The sequence below is a fragment of the Nothobranchius furzeri genome, chromosome 6, assembly GCF_043380555.1.
Source record: "Nothobranchius furzeri strain GRZ-AD chromosome 6, NfurGRZ-RIMD1, whole genome shotgun sequence".
NCBI lineage: Eukaryota > Metazoa > Chordata > Actinopteri > Cyprinodontiformes > Nothobranchiidae > Nothobranchius > Nothobranchius furzeri.
The window spans coordinates 69081184-69104168 of record NC_091746.1 but is presented as its reverse complement, the minus strand read 5'-3'; the positions used below and the strand labels follow the sequence as shown (position 1 = coordinate 69104168).

The following is a 22985-nucleotide window of genomic DNA, read 5'->3' as shown; positions in this document are numbered from 1 at the left end:
TTGTACATTTGTGGGCAGTTCAGGCTATTATAAACTGAAATTAGGGCTGGATTTGTCTAGAGACACACTTAACGGGGATTCAAGGATCATCCAGGGGGCACAGACAGGACATTTCAGTCTCAGCCTTGTTCGGGTCTGGGTTTTGCTGCAGCTGATTTTCTTGGTGTTTGAAATAGCCAGACTGGGATTTCCTCCCTGCTTTCTACTCATCTTTAGTCAAGTCTCTTCCCCAGGGTCTGGTTGCATTCACTCTGTCCCTCCCGCTGTCCACTTGACATTCAGGACACTTCCAGGGCTGAAACCTGAGCTACCTCGTCTCGCCTCTGCCTCTGTGGCCGAGTCAGTGAGGGTCACAGACTGAACCCTTTGCCAGACTACAGAAGAGCTCTAAATCATGTATTCACCGGCATCCACCTGCTGACCGAGTCAGTCTTCCTCAGACTCATTTTCTCCTGTCATCCATCTTTGAAATGGTGTGATGGGGACAAATGGAGCCACATTTGATTTCAGTGGGAGTGAAGGGCAGAAGGAACAAGGAAGGATGACCATAAAACAAAGATATTCATCCAAACAAACAGGGACAATGTGTTTTCATCTAATCTTTTTCATGACCAATGAATCCCTCTGAATAACACAGAATTCAGTAGCTGTTTAATAGCTAAGGCTCTCTTTGTCTTCCTAAATCTGAATCACAGCTGTTTAGTCATCTCCTTTATGAAAAGGTGACTCAACCCTTCCGGACGTCTCTAATCTTTAGTCTTTACTGATTGTTTTGTCTTTAGTCACTGCTGAGACGTTAGAAATCACACGGCTGTAAATCCACCTGAGCCTGGGACATCCATGTTCTCCTAGTTAATGCTAGCGTGTACTACACACCGTTTGTGACACTATTGAGTTTCCATCATTGGTGACAGGGAGCATTGTCAGGGTGTACAGCTTTTCAAGGACAGTGATGGTGAACATCTCTCTCATACTTTGAATCCTTCTTTCAAGCAGTTCTTCACTGACAAAAATGTGTATCTTTCAATCAAATAACCTTTTAAAATGTTTGATAACTAAAACCTTGCCTACCAGTGACAGCGGGGTAGGTGGGGAGTGGGGGATCTCTACACTCCCGTTTCTCGTCAGTATCAGCGGAGGGGAGGCCGGCAGTTCGTTTTGCCACACTTAGCCTGGCGAGTGACCAAGCCTGGCAGCCCGCCAGGCTTATTTGGCACTGGGGGAAACCCTGGTTTATATTTCTGTGCACTGAGCTTGGGCAGTATTCAAATTTTAGTACCGTTCAACTTCCTCTACATTTTACCACGGTGTACAGTATTACTGGAACTAATTGAAAAGATTTAGACGTAAGCCTCTAGCGCAGCGGTCCTCAATAGGCCCTCTTTGTAGCCCCGCACGCACCCCCCTCCCGGTCCGACAATCCGTTGATCAACTGTTCCTGCTTCCCTGCTTCACCAGATAAAATCATCTTGGTTTTATGTTATTTTTTACAAAAATATTGAGGCGGTGGCTTTGCAGGGGAAAACCTTCAGTTGGCCCGCCTCAGTCAGTGTTGGGGAAAACCCCGTATTCATTGAAAACAACCAACTAGGATGGGACATTTTGGTGGGGGTGCATCTAGATGCCCTTATTTTGTTGAGCCACACAGCAGCATTTGGGTTAAATCACTATGATTTCAGTGACCCCATTATTACACAGACCAGCTGATTGGTTCAGTTTTACTTGATTTTGACCAAACAAATTCTTTTAAAGAAACTACATCAATTTATTCATATAATCTGTGGCTAATTTCCCAAAGAGAGAGTGAAGATAACAGCACAGACGTTTGCTGCAGTCTTCTGCTTCAGTGAAAACACCTACGTGTGCTTACGTGTGCTTAAGAGTCACAGACGACAGGAAGAGTTAGTCTCCATCTGTGCATGTTTGGACGGTTAGCGAGGCCAAGTGAGAGTGGGTTTTGCTGTTTTTGTGGTGGGAAGTGGTGATTTGTTACTTTGCATCCTTAACGTCGCCTCATTTTTAAGAAATACTTGATTTTCTAAATAACAGTGCTACTTTTTAAAACACCCATATGAAACTGAACCATGCCTCTTAGTAACCACAAATGTGTTTCCCCACTTCTTAAAATACTCTAACATAAATGTAGTATTTACATCACCTTACTCCTGTTTTTCCTATCGCCTCCCTAGCTCTTCTCTTTTCTCGTCTTCACTCACTTCTCTAGTAAGTAAAACCTCACAATATTCCCTTTTAGCTTTGAGCACACCCTAAACCTCTTAAGCCGGGCGTACACTGTGCGACTTTTTCACTCGCAGCGTTCAGCTTCAGCTCACACTGTACGACTTCCTCGCAGAGCAGATCTCACGAGTCATGCGCTCACACTGCACGACCCAGTTCTCGGATGCGACCTGACTGCTCACACTGTACGTCTGGTAGCAACACGTCGGCCCTAAAAATATGCTAAAAATAGCAGTTTTTACTCAACACGTCAGACTTTTTTGTCTTGTTTTGCCTGTTGTCCTTCGGGAGTGCTGCAGGAGGACACACAGGGATTTATGGGGGTTGGATGAGGAAAACGAAATAAAGAAAGTAAATCTGTGTTTTGTGATCAGTTTAATTTGACATGAACACGACAAACACGCTTTCTTGGCAATCTTTGTGAGTAAAAAAACGTGTAGAAATAAAAACGAACAGCGTGTGTTATTAGGGAAATAGCGAGCGGTGTTGATGCAGGATTGCGCATGCGCCGTGAGCGGTTCTGGTACTTTTTGGGTCGCAGCTGCTCGCAGCGCCGCTTCAACAGTGCGATATCCTCACGAGGGACGAGCGAAATTTTAAACACGCCAGAAGTCCGCGCGACCTCACGATTGCTGATCGGCAGCTGGTCACGTGGTGTTAATCGCCTCTCGTAACCCCATGTACACTACACGACCGCTCGGCGCAAAACTCGCCCCGATGTCGTGGATTCTCGCACGACTGGAAAATCGGCTCAAAAAAGCGAAAAAGTCGCACAGTGTACACCCAGCTTTAGTCTTACATTTCAATTAGATCTAGATTTGTATCATGTAAAATGAAGTTTAAAGTTTGCATTAGAAGTCGAGTCTGCCACCTGGTTCTAGTCGAGTCTTTGTGTCATTTTTCTCTAGCGAGGTTTGGTTTCAATCAATAGCAGAGTAAATACAATTCTGTATGTCTGAGTGGGCGTCACCACCCGGGTGTAAAGGGTTAAATTTTACATTTATTTAATGAACCATAAGACATGAGATTCCATAGTAAATATGAAATCAATCTTATGGATCTTTGGGTACTTTTTAGGGCTGTCGCGGTTGAGGAATTCCCCCTGTGGTGATTCAGGGTGGCTTAATATTGCGGTATGCGATATTATTGCAGTCCTTTTTTTTATTGCAGTACTATTTAAACATAATGTTTACACATTTAAAAAAGGTTAAAAATTGCTGTGCCTTCTTTTATAACGCTTTACTGAATGCAGATTAAAGGGCAGTAACAACACAGATCGCAGTAACGTTTGTTTGTCCGACAGTCGGAGTCCGACTGAACTTAAAAACAACAAAATTCAGGAGAAGGTTAAACTTTTAAATGCAAATTTGGCTGCAGCATCTAACAAATAAGAAACAAGTCCCCATTTTGTTTAGTTGTTTAAAATCAAGCATAAAAAATTACATGTACCGGGCGCGCGCGCCGGGGAGCGTGGCGCACTATCATTTCACTTTCACACACACGAATGACGGTGCTTTATAGCTCGGTCACTTCCTTGTTACCTACAAGGGAAACCAGCATGATAACTATATACGGTTTGAGAGAGGATCTGAGAGGGGTGGCAACATTTCCAGCAACACTGAAAACCCTCTCGGATGGTGCGCTCGTTGCACTTACCCCAAATTCCACTACCTCCGCTCCCCTCCGCTCCGGTCCGGCCCCGCTCGCTTCCGAACTCAACTTGCGTGCGACTCTGGCGAGCAAAGGGAATCTCTCCCGGTTGTTGCTCCACCATGTCAGGGGGGTTCTTTAGGGTGGATGCATTCCTCCTGCAGGTAGCGAGCGAGCTCCAGCTCGGCTCAAACTCTCTTCGGGACGGTTGCAGAAGCAGTGCTTGTCCGGGACTTCAGGAGGTCTCCGAGCGTTTATTATTTATTTATTTTTTGCCGCTGGTGGCAGCTCCGTCTCGGCCAAGGACTCTGGATGCGCAGCAGCTGACGTACTGAAAACCAAAGCACTCCCAAAGGAGCGAAGTAACGTTTCGTTTTGATACCAGTGCAGCCATCCTTCTCAACATGCATCATTGAGTTGAACCAAGTTCAGTAATCGCGGTGGTCCATGATGCAGCGCGGTGGGCTTCTTCATATTGCGATATTTCATTTTTGCGGTTACCGCGATAGCCCTAGTACTTTTAACCAGAAGATTGGAACTTTTTATTGCAGGGCTTATGTAGCACTTCGTATTAACTGAGAGACAACAGAAGAGAGTCACCTTTAAAACGTTTAAGAAGATTTATTTCTAAACAATTTTAAACAAGACTAACTCTAAATTCTAAGTGAATGGATGAATCTTGGTGTGAATGAGATGTGAGATGAATGGTGTATGTGTGAGTGATGTTGTCATCAGAACTCTCGTATTCGGAGAAGCAAGTCTGAATGATGTTGTGATGTTTTGCTCTTAAGCTATGATCGGAGTTTCATAACCACATGAGACGCCATGTTGTCGCTCCACACATACCCTTAGAATGAGACCTCCGTACAGATCCAGAACGCCAGGTCCTCGGACCCCCCTTTCGGTACCAGAGCCGATGAAACAGCGTCAGCAGTATGACAGACTAGTCTTGGATTGTCTCCAGGTAAAAAACGACAGTTGGTTGACAGCGTCAGATGGACCCGGAGGGTCAGTGGGTTCAGCTTTTATTCTGAAAGGAACCGTTGCTTGGTTGGTAAAATGCAACAGAATTTATCCAGCTTGTTGGTTCTTTGCTTAAAAAGGAAGTCCGGGTGGCCGGTCCGATACCTATCTTAGAATGTGGTGAACTGACTCAAGATGGCGTGGGACTGGTTTTATTAATCTGGATGTTTTGATTTATGGTCAAATCAAAGTTGGCAGATTTATAAACACCACAGAGACTATGCCACTCATCCAAGGTTCTGATTGGATGAGTAAAAGCAATGTGTCACGCGTTTACATTACGTGTAATCAGGATGTCTAGTGCAGCTAGATTAAAGTCATATTACTTATTAAAACTTGCTAATCATAACATTGTCATTTCACAGATTGGTCAACATCTCATTATTGACCAACACTTTGTTTGATTAGCTTTATTAAAAATAGAATTCTTTGATTTATTAAAAAGAAAGAGTCCTTCATCTTCATTCTTCTCTTGGGCTGGAAAGGAAAACAGTTTAGAAGCAAATGCATGACCTTGGGCAATATCTCATGCAGATTAGTTCTTGCTGAGGAGAGGGGGAAATGACTTTTAGGTGAAAAACAGTCATTTCATTCCGTTACACAGGGTACCATGGGAAATGGTGCTTTTATGTGTCACGTCTGAAAGTTTGTAAATCAAACTGACAAATACGTGTCTCTCCAAGAGGGGAAATCTGCTCGTTGTGTCAGGAAGCTTCTTAAAATGTGGGCGGAGGGAGACGGTGGCAGCTTGATTCAGAGAGTTTGGGAAACCACGCCAGCTTTTGTGTTAAGATTGTTTTATTCATTCAGTTTATTCATATTACCCAAGTCTTTGCTCCAACTCATTAGTAGATAGGTAAACAACATATGACTTTAAGAAGGGAATATGAGGTTAAAAATAACAGCTGAACTTTAAAAAGAAGCTTGAGTTTTAGTTTGACCCAGTTTGTAATTCTGACCAAACTGTCAGAATTAGTTTTCCTGGTTTTAAAGCTGTAAGACAGAACTGCTCTTTTCTTATCGTTCTCCAACTCATCCTGCTTGTCCTTGGCAGTGTTGGGCTCTGACAGTGAGCTTTAGTAACAAGGTATGCTTTGGAGTCACTGTCATGTCGGTCAGATCTGTTTTAATGGAAACTCGTTACTTTTTAAATAAGATGTTTGGTTGCTGACCCAAGTCCAGCCTCAACACATGAAAGAGATTCTCTGCTTCAGTTTGATTACATTTTTAACTACAAAGGAACTTTTGAACAATCATTAATTAAAACTGGCTGACACCAACTTTTAGTTTTGCATCCCCCACCTATGTTCCATCTTTGCTCAGAAACAGCGTCTTGCCTACCATCAGTGACCTTTCTGGCTGCCGGTTCCCTCCGAACATCATCAGCTGGTGAGAGGCTTGAAGTGCCTTGCCCAAGGACATAGACACTGCAACAGACCTAGAGATAAACCGACCTTATAGATAAAAGGTCAACATCACATTTTCTTCTAACAAAATGTGTTTAATGTTTTATTTGAGTTTTGTTAACAAAGACAGTGGAAGAGTTGCAGCTCAGTTGGTGAATCAGAGGTGTGATGTCTACATATCATTATTATAAATATAATTTTCTTGTACAAAACAAGTGAAAGAGAATTTTAAAACCTATTTCAAGATACTTTTGTCATAGCATTGAAATCTTTAATTAGGTCTGTATTTATAAAATTAATGTACAGATTGAACATCGTAGCACCTGGGCAATGCACCCCCAAAGGGTGGCCATGCCCCCCCCCAGGAAAAGCCAAAGTCAATAAATCATAATAACGTTCACTCAAACCATAAATTGATCTTATTTATTCAAGACATAATTGTAAAACAAAATAAAAATAATACAATTAACGAGTAAAGAAGTAATCAGAATAAAACATACAGATATTGCTGCTGCTCACCATTAAAAAAATGTTTTTATCTCCATAGTTTTTTGTGAACACAGCAACAGGGGAATTAAACTAAAAACATACATTTTAAAATAAAATTTAGAAATACATTTTAAATAAGTGAAATGTTTTTTTCTGAAATGTTTGTGTTTGTAAATTTTAAGTTAAATGTTTTGGACATGTACAGTTTATTTATTTATTTATTTTTTATAAAACAAATAAAAAAACAATGCAATACATCGCCACAGGCTAAACTCTCCCAGAGTTACCACTAAGACCAATTTGGTGTGCCACCCCCAAAATTTCTTTGGCCCCTTCTGGCCACCCCTATCAAAATTTTCTGGAGGCGCTCCTGCACCTGGGCAGAAGAAGAGGTGGAGATCAGAGCACCTTTACAGTTCTCTCTCTCTCTGAGACATAGTTGGTCAATTGAACACAACTTTGTAGATTCTTTAATTTCAGTTTTAAATAAATGTCATCTTGGTTCACTAAAAATCTGAGTTGTGAAACTCAAAGATGATTTGCTCAGAGCTGGACAGAGTCAGAGACTTGATTTGAAACAGACTAATGGGACTGCTGCAAAATGTCACACATGATGCTAACAGGAAGAGCTTTTGGCTGAAATCTATTTATGAACTTCAGCTCTTCACAAGCCACATAGTTAGAGCATGTTTAATCCAGCCTCTCATTTACATCTACAGCGTTTGCCAGCTGACTAAATTATAAACCAGGGAAACTTGTTTGTGCCTCCGACCAAATTGCTCAATCACAGCAGCAGTTTAATTAGAAAACTGACACTTCTGGGAAAAAAGTACAGTAAATGCTGCTGAATAACGTGTTCTGTGTTTTTAGGAGAAAAGGTTGGAACGAACATAAAAAATCACCTGAAACTTTATTTAAACAGGAACTCTATCAGATAGTTTGTTGTTTTGCGTGGTTTAGTATTTAGAAAGCACAGTTTTTATCAAATATGTTTTAGTAACATCCAATAATTATATATATATATATATATATATATATATATATATATATATATATATATATACATACATATATATATATATGTGTGTATATATATGTGTGTGTATATATATATATATATATATATATATATATATATATATATATATATATATATAATGTGTGTATATATATATATAATTTTTTGTTGTGCTGGATTCAAACTCAACAGGACATTTAAATCATTTGTGGGTTTCTAAATTCAAACCACAAAATGTTGCCTTGTTTTTTTAACTAAGTGACACATCTGTTGATGTGTACAGGTGAAACTTGAAAATGGTGCAAAAGTTAATTAATGTCAGTAATTAATCTTAGATTGAGAGACCATCTAAAGGCTCAGGAATCCATTACGGGTGTTTATGATTCATTAGCTGATTAGAGTGTGACGCTTTGAGTCTAGAATATTGAATCTTTACACAATATTCTAATTGTCTGAGATTATGAACGTGGGGTTTCCATAAACTGTAAGCCCTAATCATCACTATTCTAACAAATAAAGGCTTGACATGTCTGGGTTTGCTTGTAATAAGTATATCTCATAAATTAGTTTCTCCTTTGAAGTTGAATTACTGACATAAATGAACCTTTGTACCATATTATAATTTTTCGAGTTTCACATGTACAGTAAAGTCATCATTGCGGTTTCTTAATTTTAAAGACATTGTCTTCATTCCAGAAAATGTCTTATGTAAGAAATAAAGAGCTTTATGCTCCCAAAGGAACAAAAACAGCTCAGCAACAACAATGGTTGGTGTGTGTGTGTGTTGCACTAGTGGGATTAATCCACAGAGCAGCCTAATGGGTGTTAAAGGTAGGTACGAGTAATCAGATTATTAACAACGTCATCTAATCAAGTTCTGAGCTGCTTGCAGCTCTTCTGTTGTTTGTGTCGTTAGACTTCGGCTTGGACTCTGATGACATGAAAACGCTTCCTGATTCTTTCTAGGATATCAAATCTGTTTTAGGCTTTCTCCATTATATGTGATTTTGACAGGACTTGCTTTTTTTACTCTAGTGTTTTCATCCTCCTGAGATGGATTAATTGACATAGAACATAGGTTTTTATTGGATATATTCTTACCCGGGAACCGTCATGTTGCGACGAAGAAGTCAGTTTTTTGTTTTCTTGGACAATGCTCTTTCAGTGAAGTCAGAAAATGAAGAACCGAAAGAAGAAGAAGAGCGCACACTGAGCCCTTTTGAAGAGTATCTGCAGATGCTGCTGCAGATGAAGATGACCAGTGTTGTAAGTTAGGAGATGGGTCACACATTTTTTACTGTCAAATTTTTGATTACGTGATGTCTTTTAGGATTAGGGCCAACGGTCTAATTTAAAGGTTCCATATCAAGCAATCCTAAACCTTTGAGAGCAAAGGTAGGCACAGTCAGTGTCTGATCACATATTGCCGTTGGCACTATTGAGATGTCCATTCACTAGGGAAGCACGTTTTCCATAATTTCTTGAACAGGTTATTGATGCCCCTTAATGGTTAATAGCCGGTTGCAGGAATTTATTTAGCCAGCTGAAGGAGATTTCATGTATTTATATTAGGGCTGAAATGATTCCTCGAGTACCTCGAATAATTCGAGTACAAAAAGTCCTCGAGTCAAATTATCTGCCTCAAAGCTTCGTTTAATTCATGTTTAATTAATTCATGGCTTAGCAATCGCCCGTGGTCATGTTTCACCCGGACCGAAATAAGTGACGCACATGCATACTGCACTGAATGCACACGCGAGTAGCGAACGCAACTTAACTTTCTTTTAAGCCATGGCGGACAATGTGGACCCCGGTGGAGTGTGAAAAAGACACAAAATGTCAAAGGTGTGGGACCATTTTTCACGTCGTAAGGCGGAAAACGTAGTCCAGTGTAAAAACTGTAAAATGGATTTAGCCTACCACAACACCACATCCTCCATGCTGCAACCTGACCAGGAAACATCCACATGAAAATGTCACTTCTGCAAGCGGACTCGGAGCCTCTACAAGATAATGCATTTTAGCCTGTATTTAGTTTCAGCTCACACCGTACGTCTGGTAGCAACACGTCGGACTTAAACTGTGCTAAAAATAGTTTTACAACACGTCGGACTTTTTACTGTGTTGTTGTTGATGTCCGTTGTCCCTCAGGATCGCTGCAGGAGGACACGGGTATTTATGAGTGGCGGAGGAAAACGAAAGAAAGTAAATAAATGTTGTGTGATCAGTATAATTTGACATAACCACGGCAAACATGCTTTCGACAATCCTTGTTAGCGTGAGACAAAAAAAGTGTAGAAATTAAAACAAACGTGTGTTAATAGGGAAACAGCTGGCGAGCCATGTTTGCGCATGCGCCGTGAGCGGTTCTGGTGCTGTTTGGGCCGCAGCCGCTCGCATTTGTTTACTGTGAAGTAAAGTTGAAGTGCTGAAGTTTTGAAAACTAATCTTGAATAAAACTTGAAGAATAACTGGCAATTGCTTTCTCATTTCAAGAGGTCTTTCATATTTTATAATAAGCAATTTGATATAATGGTTTAAAAACGCAAAAGAGAAATTTATTAGAGTACTCGATTAATCGATAAAAGATTCGATAGAGTACTCGATTACAAAAATATTCGATAGCTGCAGCCCTAATTTATATTTTTGTTTTATTTATTCTTTTCTGCAAAATATTTTGTGTCTAAAGATCTTTGAATTTTAGTTGATTTACTCTACTCACCTCACATGGACTCACACTGGCTAAATAAACAAAGAAAGCAAAAAAAAAAAACCCCAAAAAAGCCCAAACTGGTCTACCGGGTATGTTACATGACAGAAGTCACCTAAGCTAAATATCCTGTGCTGGCCAGGGAAGACAGGTTTGAGAACCCAGACCAGCTGGAGGAGGAGCAGGGCCTGTTGTCGGGAGGAGGAAGACAGTATTACGTACAACTTTTACAGGAATTTCAAATTAAAATTCAGATTTTGCAGCTAAAACAGGAAAATGCATGAATGCAGAAAATAAGTTGTTTAGGGGTATTTTTTTACTAGTAAACAACAACATTACATTCTAAAAAGCTCCAAAAAGTGCATTTTCTATGATGACAGATTCTCAGTTTGATGTTCTTTTGAACATTTGTGAATGAGCTCACGTTTTGTCAAGTTGTAACGCGTCACAACTCAGAAGCAGATACTTCATCAAAGGAGCCGCCCTCTCAGACACAATGTCTGCCGCTTCTGTTAAACTACATGATTTCTGAATCACAACTGCCGTAACACACTAGCAGGCACAGACAGGAAATTGTATGGTGTGCACCACTATTATAAGTAAGCGTGCAAACTCCAACACACGCTCCAAACTTTTTAGACTCACTGAGGTGTTGGGGCTATAAATATCTTTGTGGCATGCAAACAAGAACTTTTTAAACATAAGGTCACCTGCTGCCCCAAACAGCTGTTCATATTTTGCACACACTTTTCTCTCCACATGTTGCATTTGCTTGTTGACGCGTGTTCTGTTCTAGGGGGATTTGTTTTTCTGCTGTTTGGTTTGAATACCACAGATAATCATCACATTCATACTTTTTTTTTCTTTTGCAAATGTTGCTACTTGCTGTTGCACGGAGACATCTGCGAGCAAACCTACACATGGGTACAGAAGAACACTTCAACGCTTTTGATGAGTTAAAATAACTTACGGTGGCTAGGTGAACTTAAGATCACGAGTCTGCGTGTGTCTATTCCTGCGACTCCTATCTGACCACAGGGGTAGCTTGGGGCTACAGAGGCGTTGTTCCACCCTGCTTTCTCAGACAAAGCTTGGTGTGTGTTTGAGAGGGGGTTTGGCATCTCCACCAAATATTTGTTCATGCTGCTGGACGCCCACCATCGTGAAGCGCGGCTAATCGCTGTGGCGACCAGTGGCTCAGCTTCACTGGATACTGCTTCCATGAGTCTTTTCTGTATCTACTGTGGTCAGTTCAAGGCCGATTGTGCCGTAGAGTTATAAATAATCACTGGAGAAACAACTTCAGATAATTCAACATTTTGTTCTTCTTTGTTTCATTCGGTGAAGCCCGGCTGGCTACGCTTGAACAAACGCTGTTTGTTGTTTTAATTGGGAGAACTCTCACAGCTCAGTGAGCAGTTCTGGCTTAATGATGCTTCTATCTCAGGCTTGCATCAAAGCTCAGGACTCAGAATATATTTTATGTTAAATTGTCACACAAAAGAGTTAAACACTGGACACTTATGACTGCTCGAGTGTGAAATAGCTCCATCCTATGTGCTCTGTGTAGGGATCCTTTTTACTCCCATTTAATCAAAACACTGCAGACTAGCAGAATTGACAAGCTAGCTCTTTTGCTATTCTGAGGTGGTAGATGTTTTACTCGCAAGAATCATATGCTCTGTACACACGTAGCAGGACATTTCTAAGATTTGGCCTGTCATCCACACAGAAGCACAGAAACTAGCCTAGAAATCTAGACACACAGTAGCCGAAGCAACATTATTTTGCTCTGAAAGCTGATCTAGTCGTGCTCTATAGGAGCTTCAGCTGGTCTACTGTTAGCCTGATCAGTTTAGTGTTATGCTAATCACGGCGATCTATCGGTTTGGTGGGCAGGATGCAGCGGAACAAAAAAAAAACTATCAACTTTGGTCTATATAGATTTGAGCTTTTCTTTGAGTCAAGAACAGATAGCTGTACTTAAGTCCTTTATTTAGAAATCTTCTTCAACAGCGAATGGCAGACTCCCCTGTTGACTGACATCTGTAGCAGAGAGTACGTCACATTGTTTGTTGTCCAATAGCGTGCGGAGACAGTTTGAAAGACAGTCTTAGATTCCACCCCACGACTGATCTTTCTGATGGTCGTGGCTAGCCTTTATATTCACAAATATAGGATAGCTTGCCAGGCTACTGACCAGGCCATCGAAAATATTTTTTTCATAAAACTCCAATCAAAGTGAAGATTTGCAAATTCTTTGTCAAGCATTTGCTTGTGGAGGGGTTTCAGGTTTTGCAACATTACTTCCCGTGACAACAAAACTCTGCCATCACATGTATGGACTGTTTACACTGAAACAGCATGAAGCACATTTTTACAATCTCGATTACTGCTGTATGTAGAAAACGCAGGTGAAGTTCGACGTTAAGGATCTAGGGAGACAACAGGTTATTCAGACTAGGGTTGTCACGGTGTGAAAATTTAACCTCACTGTTATTGTGACCAGAATTACCACGGTTTTCGGTATTATCGCGGTATTTTTTTTAAACGTGCTAATTTTCACACAATTAAATAAACCCTGTATGTCAGGAAATATTGTCCTCAGTTTGTGTCTAAATTTTGCCTAAAATGTGTTATTTTGTAATTATGTTGTTTATTTGTTTACATTTTTCCCTTTAGTCTTTAAAATGCCAATATTTGCCTTTAACTTCTTATTTTTTGTCTGTTTGATGTCATCATTTTAAAAATATTAGACCAGATGATACTCAGTACTCAAGTAGCCTTTTAATCAGATACTTTTTTACCCTTACTTGAGTAATAAACCCTATATCAGGAAAACATTGTCCTCGGTTTGTGTCCTTCCAGTGAGCTTTGCAGATGTGGGAAAATGTCATCAGGCAGTAATCATTGTTAAATTCATAATTATTCTCGGAGAGAGACCAACTCTTATCTGCCCCTGGGAGCCCCGTAATGCATAGCGTCATTTCAACATGGGGGTGTCCCCGACACGGTTTATATGCAGGTAGCGGCGCTGCGGCTGCTTTATATAGCGACTCGTTGCATTCTACCTCAACCCAAATCCTCGGATCACGCATTTTAGCTAAAACGCTAACGTTAGCTTGCCTTGCGTTGACTGTAAAGTTGTGGGTGATGGTCACGCAGATGTGTCATGAGATTTGAAGCGCTGCTGCCTTTCACAGACACTTTTTCTGCACGTGCTGCAAACAGGATAGCCGTCTTCTATAAACTGCCCCTCAGCATTCTTCAAATATCCAAAAGATGCCCGTACTTCCCACTTTGTCTTCTTTGAGGGATAAAAAATGTCCTCCTGAGCGCTGCTGTCTCCTCCTTTGGCCATTATTTCAGCTTTAGCTTCAAGAAAGTTTTGGTTGTAAACAACAAAGCGCGCAATGTGCCGCTGGCAACTTCAGCAGATGATACGGTGGCTGGTAAGGGTCACCGCGCCTACAGCGCAGCCACGGTAACCCACCGAGATAATATAGTTTTTAAAAACAAGACGGTTATTATTATTGTCAACGTTTTTTTACCGGGGATTACCGCTACACTGGTTACCGTGACAACCCTAATTCAGGCTGGATCAGATTTGGGGAACTGCTGCCACCTACAGGTTTAGCAGGGTGGCAGGATGGGTGTACATGGATTTTGTTTCTAAAAGTGAGGCGTTTTTTAAAGAACCCTGCTGCACGTGAACATGGCCCTACTCCCTTTCTCTCCTGGTCAACTCACTGAATCTGACTCTTAAGCCAGGATCTCACTGAGCGGCCACTGCTGGCAACACAGAGAAAACACTTGTGAGGTAGTTCGTAAAATGTCCAAGTGCTCACAAGGGTTCTGGATTTCCTTGGATGCGTCACAAGGTCTTATTCTAACGTAATTTTGAACATGCATGGCTTATTTCTTCTTTAAACAGCTGAAGGTGTCTCAAACACATTCGAGTGTCAGACAGTTGGGAGGGGTTTGTGACCAAATAGTGAGGTAGACGAGGCTAAATGTAAAAAAAATCTGACACCAAATGAAGACACTTTGTGACTAGATTGTGACAAGAACAGTTTTCAAGTTACTTATGTGACGATTATGTCTGGTCACATGTAGAGCATGTCACAAATGTGTCAGTTTGCACATTTTCTCGTGTTTCCAACTACACCAATCCCAGCCCAATGAGGCTTACAGAGAAAACAAAGCTGTAGGTTTCGTGTCCCTTTGTCCTCCATCCAGCTGGACATCTGTCCCCTCATCACCCCTCCTGCTCAGATCTCTCTGTCCTTCCTTTCTTTTCTGTGACGTATTTCTTGTCTGGTGAGGTTTCTTAAAACCACCTCTCCCTGACACATAACATGAAAGCCCAGAGCTGACTAGAACGTGCTCTTCTTCGCTGTGAACAAGAGCACACTATGTACCCTCTGGTGAAACTTCCCCTATAGGTTCAGTTTTAGACTTTCATTAACCCACCGGAAGCAGGCGTTGCAGATTTGCAACGTTAAAACCTACCTACCTGGTTACTCCACATACGTATTTCATGAGCAGTTTTTAACTCAGAAGTACCCTGAAGGACTTAGTTGTTCGTCCTTTTATCAAAACTTAATTTGAGCCTGAGAGGGTTCAACTTTTCTCTCTAGACTTTGCAGGTTTAGATGCACCAGAAACTTTAAGGTCTGATTATAGTCATAAAAGTTATTCTAGTTGTGTACATCTGTCAGGCTTTAATTATACAGTTCACAGTTATATTTTCATTTAATAGTCAGAAATCTCCTTTTTTGTATTTAGTTTTTTCCCTTTAGCTGACCACCAAACAGCCTGATTGTTCTGTGTTCTTAAGTGGGTAATGATCTAGCGGTGATCACCGGAGCATCACACTTCCTTCTGCTGAGGAGGTTCTACCCCAGTACATTTAGGAGTCCCCAGAAGGGTTTGTTCAGAGTTTTAAAATAGAGGATTTTTTTACTCTAATGTTGTAAATTCCCCCGACTCAATAAGATGACATTCTTGCTGGATTCCACAACCATAGTACTAAATCAGGCCCTTTAGGGTGTTTCTGTTGAAACTAGGCCTGTTTACGCTCTACGACCTCCTGTGTCAAGATAAAGAACAACTCTGATGCTGTTCAGACTTCTCTGATGTCAGTCATCACCACTTGTAGCGATGCATAACACGAGCTGTCTAATTATCTTAGATGTTGATCACAACATGATTCAGATATCTAAAACCAGCGTAAACCAACACACACCCACACACCCACACACACACATACGCACACATACGCACACACCCACCCACACACACACACACACACACACACACACACACACACACGCACACACGCACACACATACACACGCACACACACGCACACACGCACACACACGCACACACACACACACACACACACACACACACACACACGCACACACGCACACACACACACACACGCACACACACGCACACACGCGCACACACGCACACACACACACACACACACACACACACACACACACACACACACACACACACACACACATACACACACACATACACACACGCACACACATGCACACACACACACACACACACCCACACACACACGCACACACACATACACACACACATACACACACACACACACATACGCACACACACACGCACACACGCACACACACACACACACACGCACGCACACACACACACACACACGCACACACACACCCACACCCACACACACCCACACACACACACACACACACACATGCACACATACCCACACACACACACACATGCACACACATACACCCACACACCCACACCCACACACCCACACACACTCACACACACCCACACACACACCCGCACGCGCATGCGCGCGCACACACACACACACACACACACACCTGATGACGATATCATAGTATTAAACTGTGTTTTCGTGTAGCGGGCTCACATCTAACATATGTTTGTTTGTTTGTAGCTTTCTGTCTGCTGAGATGTATTTGGGAATGAAAACACCTTTATTGAAAGGTTACAGACTACTCTCTGTATGGGTTGATTAAGACTGCAGTGGTTGCTAAATAATGTGCATTAGTTCAGATTAACTCCTAATCTGATACATTAACCCGCACCATAATCCTCATCTCTATTAAGGAGGGAGGGGGTGTTCAGTTGGGCCAAGAAGCTGATCCTTAAACAAGCGTCTGGTTGTTTTCTTACAGCCATTATAAATAATTGTCTAGTGCATTTTTTTTGTTTGTTTTTGTTTGAACCAGTTCCTCCTTTCCTGATTGACAAAAAAAAAAAAAAAAAAAAAAAAAGCAACGTTTGACTTATTTTCCTTCATGTTCTAAAACAAGAAGCACCGGCTGAGTCTTGAATCAACAAGCAGAGTCCTGGTTCTTTTTCAGATCTTGAAAGGATCTTCCCGCGTTTATTCCCCTGTGCAGAAGTGAGGTCAGGTGTCGGGGGATGCCCAGAACAAGCTGTTATCGGTCTTTAGAGGCTGAGTTGACCAGTGTGAGTGCTGGTTTGACTGGTTGGTAACTCTCCAACCAGTGATGAGTGATGTAAGTGGGTCGGTTGCACAAAGGGAGCACTAACATTCATTTTGCCCATGTTGCAAAAATATTTTTATCACATGCATCGTCAACATCAACACTGGCGCTTCACCTATAGTTTCCACTGGTACTGTAGAAAAATAAATGTATGGAAAAATGTGTTTGTCTTTGTTTGTAGTTTCAGTTTGGAAATAATTCTGTTCATAGCCAGAAATACAGACTTTATAATAGAGATGTACGAAAAAACAAAACTGCTGAATCAGCAATACAATGGATGACAGGCCAACTCGAAACTCGCTAGGCAGCTGTTTGTCCATCCGTGCTACCTGGTCAAGCAGCTATGAACTCATCATAGCTAGATGTTTACTCACGCTAACAGAAACAGATCTGACACTTTTACTTACAGAACCACGTTTTCAGTTTAATCAGAAACAAAAGAAAAATGCATTCTTTTGATCAACTTTGAGATAAAGAAGTGAAAAAAACAGAATGGGTGTGTGTCTAGAGGATTTTTCTGCCACGTTCTAGTGTGTTTTGTGACAGTCGGGATAAATACTAAAGCATCTGTGGTAGATGGAATCCTGACTGACCCAAGGTCAGAGAACTATATGTGACCGATGAGCTATTGTTCTGTTTCTGCCAAAATGCAATGCAAAATAAACAACAGTGAAAAGGTTAATGAAATTAACATGAAATACTGTGAGATTTAAAAGTTTGGCTTGTTTTAATACTCTCCAACTAGCTGTTAGCTCATCAATCCTGTAGGACATTTTATTTCCCTCAACAGAGACTTTTCAGAAAGCTACCTACGATGAGAAAAACACGGAAAAATGCAATTAAACGACAGAAAATGTCATTAAATTAATGTATTTTGTTTATTTTCAAATACATCAGTCATATTAGCTCCATTAGTTAACCCTCTGGAGGCAGGTGTTGCAGATTAGCATCGTTAAAACCTACCTACCTGGTTACTCAACACAGGTATTTTATGAGCATTTTTGTAACTCAGAAGTACTCCTGAAGGACTTAGTTGTTTGTATTTGATCACAACTTATTTTGAGCCTGAGACGGTTAATCAGCTAACAATTTTTCTTTGAATCTCACTGCTGCGGAGCTTTGCCAATGTCTAATTTGTCATATGTTTCTTCACAATTGAATCATCATTATTGGCGTGTTTATTATGGATCTAATCTTTGTCTAGACGTGAGAACTTTCATTTTTAATGCAGCCACAAACACACGTTTTCATGTGTTTCCCTTTGGGTTCCCGATTGTTGGTGCCTGAATCTGCTGTGTGGTCGCTGAAGAGGTGCTTTTCATGGGGGTTAAATACCTTACTGGCTGGAATGGCCCCACATTGATTTGATGAGGGGGGAAACTGTAAGACTGTACATTAGAATCTCTCCATAACTCATACATTATTAATCCGATGCTTCTCCTTGTAGCTGTTGGATTGCTTCCTTGATGGCTTTTCCATTTCTCTCCAGCAAGTGCTTCTCTCAGACAGGCTCATGATGTCACCGTGACTCATCCTGAGGTTAATCAGAACCTTCATCCCGCTGCATTATTACATTTACTATCTATTTTATTAGATTTTCACACACTGTGGAGGTTTACAAACGGCCCCCTACCCCCCACCATCTGAAGATGTAATCCTCTCACGAGCAATCCCGCCTCTTCTGTCATTCCCTTAAGCCCCCTCCCTTTGTTTTCCTGCTCTCTCTCACTGTCCTCTCCCGTCGACTCACTCCACCTTACGCCTGATGGAGCAGCAAGCACGAACGCTGAGGGCAGCTGTAGACTCTGACCAAGCATTGCTCCTTTTTTCCTCTCCCGCTTCAAACACTTCTCCTACTCCTTCCAGAAGATCAGGAATTACTGGCTCCAGCTGAGCACTCTCTTTTGTTTGCGTGTGGGAGTGGGGTCAACACACGCATTGTTCCCAGCAGTCTTCTGCTGAGCTGCACTTGCTCCACTTTGGATACCAAGGTCTCCAGGATGACCTCTCCAACGTGAGCGCAGCCCCTTTTCCTCCCATCACATTCATCCAGCGGGGATCGAATGGACGTTTACTGGATTTGGATGTTTGAAAGGAAACAGATTCCTCGCTGAGACCGTGGAGAAAGATGGTGCCCCTGCAGAAAAGGGTAATGCGCGTGGAGGGAGGAGGTTGAATGTGTGTGTTGCTGTGGTGGTGTGTTCTGCTTAGTTTCTCTTTTGCTACACGTATGATGTAAATCGTGTCTGAGAACTTTAATGAGCGCCTGCGAGAGTGTGAGCTTGGTTTTATAGCGTTGAAGGGTGAGTGCAAGTGGAAAATGAAACAAGAAAAACAGAGAGCTGAGGATGACTCGTATTGTTTACCGGTAGTTGTTTGGTTTGATGTTATTTTCTCCTTAAGATCAGCTTGATTAATTAGTGATTAATCACTGAAACTGCATAACAATGCAGAGTGGAATCCCCCTCGTCCAGACCACAGCCTGCTTTCTGTGCGTGTTACAGTTTAGAGATGTTTAAGTGCTACTTTTAAAGGTGTTCAGGAGGGTTTAGAGTTCCTCGTGTCAACAGATTTCACTGTCACAAACGTACACAACCAGATTATTTCAAATGAACTAATCTTTTAGCACTAAGATTACCCAAATCTGCTGCACAACTTTGTAAATTACTGTTCACTTATTGAAGCTTTTCATCACCACAACCGCTTCCTGTGCAAAGCTTTTAGTGCAGGAAGCTTGAAGCTATCGTGCACTATGCTGCATGCTTTGCTTCGAGGATCACACAAGGCTTTTGTGCCGACACCTGCTAAAAGTGTCTCGCTACAAGTCCGATTGGCTGGACTCAGGAGGACATAATGGAGGAGAGGATGGGGGACTGTTGGAGCCAAACCAAGGTCTTTTCAAATTTTCTGGTTCATTTTTTAAATTGTATCAGCTCCACTGTTCAGTTGTACAGAAATGTGTGTGTGTGCATGCGTTCGCGCGCGTGTGTGTGATGAATTTCCCGACGTGACCTTGGCTAACTCAAGGCTCATTTTTTCCCCACAAGTCACGAGCAAATCCTGAATAATGAGTTCAGTCTGCACAGCTTCATCTGGTTATCAGGGCTGCAGACTCCTGGTGTCTGGTTTTACTGGAAGCTACACGAGTGTGTGTGTGTGTGTGTGTGTGTGTGTGTGTGTGTGTGTGTGTGTGTGTGTGTGTGTGTGACACACCTCAAACTGGTAGCACGGTATAATCACAATAAACAAGAAGATTTGAGATGTGGGCTTTATTGAATGTAGTTAAATTATTGATCCTTATCCAGTTTGTGCCAAATTTAGAAGTTATAAGTAATCTAATCATGACTTCCTCTCTTCAACAGGATCAGTTTGACAACTTGGAGAAGCACACACAGTGGGGGATTGAATTTGCAGAAAAGTACACCAAATTTGTCAAGGAGCGATCGGAGATCGAAATCAACTATGCAAAACAAATTAGGTGAGTGCTCAAGCTGACGTGAGAGCTGAACCCAGGGTTGAAAACTGGGTTACAATACGTTGTTTTTTTTTTTTTACAGCGGAATTAGATTAAAATAAAGCCCACTTTACTGGAGGATGTGACCTACTCAAGTCAATTCTTTTTCACCTGCACTCTGATATTTGAAGATAGATGGGAAGTTCTGGATGCATCCAATCGTTTCATTCTGCAGGAAAATCTCACCTGTTGCCGTAAGCTTGTATGAACAAGAAACCAACCAGGGTTTCACCTGGATGCTTGTCAGAAACCTAATCAGTGAAAGATTGAAGTACTGGATTCCAGTACAAGTGGTACATGGGAATGGTAGGCCTGCCAGCCCAAAAGTCTGCAGCTATTCATGTCATCACAGTTTTTATAGTAATAGTGACCCACTGAACCAAGTTCAAGAGGAAGAACTCCTCTCCATCCTTGCCTCTGTTATGTCTCCTCTTTGTGAATCTGTGTGATGTTGGTGCTGGCTTGAGCTTCAGGCAAGAGGAAGTCAGGTTGTGCTTGTGTGTGTGTGTGTGTGTGTGTGTGTGTGTGTGTGTGTGTGTGTGTGTGTGTGTGTGTGTGTGTGTGTGTGTGTGTGTGTGTGTGTGTGTGTGTGTGTGTGTGTGTGTGTGTGTGTGTGTGTGTCTCCAAAGAGATAACTAGGTATCACCCTTATCAACCCCAGGTCTGATTCTGACCCAGATATTTCTCTCCCACCAACCACAATGCTGGCTCCGCCCCCTCCCCCCTCCCATCGCGTTTTAGTACAGTCACTGATTTTCTAAAGGCACTGATGGAGCTCGAGCAGACCTGTTGTGAGAGGATCCTTCTCCCGAGGCCTCCTGCTGTTTAGCCACAACAGAAGGCGATACCCCTCAAATCCTCCTCTTCATCTCTAAAGAGGATGGCTAATGCCTTAAGCACTGACCTCAACCACCCATTAATAACTTTGCAACACACACACACAAATATATATATATATATATATATATATATATATATATATGCAGTATATATAACACAATTTGAGAAATAGGTCAGCTTTAGTTAATGAGACTAACTTTAAGTGTTTAATAATATTTTAACAACATACCTAAAAATGTTCACCTTTCACGTGGGTTCAGTTTCACTTTCCTAAAGATCGTTGTCATTTCTCCTCATTTATTTTTCTTAAATTGTGACAAAAAGGCCAGAATCTGGAGAAGCTTACCCACATTAAAAGCTTGGCTTGTTAAATGAATGCAGAACAAAAATAAACACCCACAGATACGCACATATAGACATGAAGTTATTAGTTTAGACATCATCATGCCTGCAGTGTGTTCAGCTCTTCTAGCTGTGGTAGGCTGACCTTTATTAGACTTTATGCTTCACAGATGGAGCGGATGTGGCCTGCTTTCAAGCAGATGCACACGTTAGCACTACTAGGTGGAAACTGACCAAAAGATGCTAACATTTAAGCATCCTCAATTTGAGATGTTTTCAACACATTGCCTCTGTGTGCTACTTTGCTTCCTCGAACCTCATTAGTTGTAATTAACTTCACTCCAGAGATCAGATTTAATCTCTCTATTTAATCTGAGCAAAAGATACAGAGCCCTTAGATCTTATAGACTGATGTAGCTATTAGGGATGAGCGAGTACACCTTTATCTGTATCTGTATCTGTACTCGGAGTGGGCGTGGCCTAACCCGGAAGTGGGTGTAGTTTAACCGGAAGTGGGTGTGGTTTACATCAATACGTTATTTTAAGTCTGATCCGAAGTTACTATGTGTATTGTTTTTTGAAAACTATTTACAGAGCAGCCTCAGAATTGAGATTAAATGTTTTTGATCACAATAGTAGAAAATGATTAAAATATATTTAATATGAGCAAAAAATAGACAATTGTGATTAAAAAATGTAAAGAAAGAGAGAGAGTGAATAGGAAAGAGGGAGCGGATCCTGAGGAAGAGGAGAGAGAGAGGAAAAAAAAAACCCGACCGGAGCAGAGGCAGTGACTGACGCAGCATGAGCCGTTTTCAGCTTTGTCTTGTCAAATGCACCACGTACGTTACGAAAAAAGTAACTTTAAAAAGAAGCAAACTGAAGAAAACATAGGGAGTACTGAAGAAACGTGAACAGTGAAGCAAGCGCAGAGAGATCCGTTACTGTCTGTGTGTGCGTGGATGGACCGGACGCGAACTGAGCTGTGAGCTCCCGGCTGCAGAGTTTTGTGTGTAGGGAGGGGCGGGCGCTCTATGTGACTGGCCAATCACAGAGCGTGAAGACAGTCAGTTACCCAGTGAGGATTTTCCTTCAGCACGATTACAGATATTTACGAGTTTTACTCGTTTCATGATCATACTCGTCAAAAATGCTTTATCCGTTTCAGATGAAACGAGTGTCCGGCTCATCCCTA

At 41.6% G+C, this 22985-nt stretch overlaps 1 protein-coding gene across 12 annotated transcripts in view; it reads left to right on the top strand.

Moving 5' to 3' along the window:
- fnbp1b (formin binding protein 1b) overlaps positions 1-22985 on the top strand; it is a 92927-nt gene that overhangs the window by 5717 nt on the left and 64225 nt on the right. For 9 of the 12 annotated variants that reach the window (XM_070552482.1, XM_070552484.1, XM_054744608.2 and 6 more), the window contains exon 2: positions 20457-20572. In XM_070552482.1, coding sequence (XP_070408583.1) covers positions 20457-20572 — 116 coding nt within the window. The other 3 variants (XM_070552485.1, XM_070552481.1, XM_070552486.1) reach the window with 3 other exon arrangements.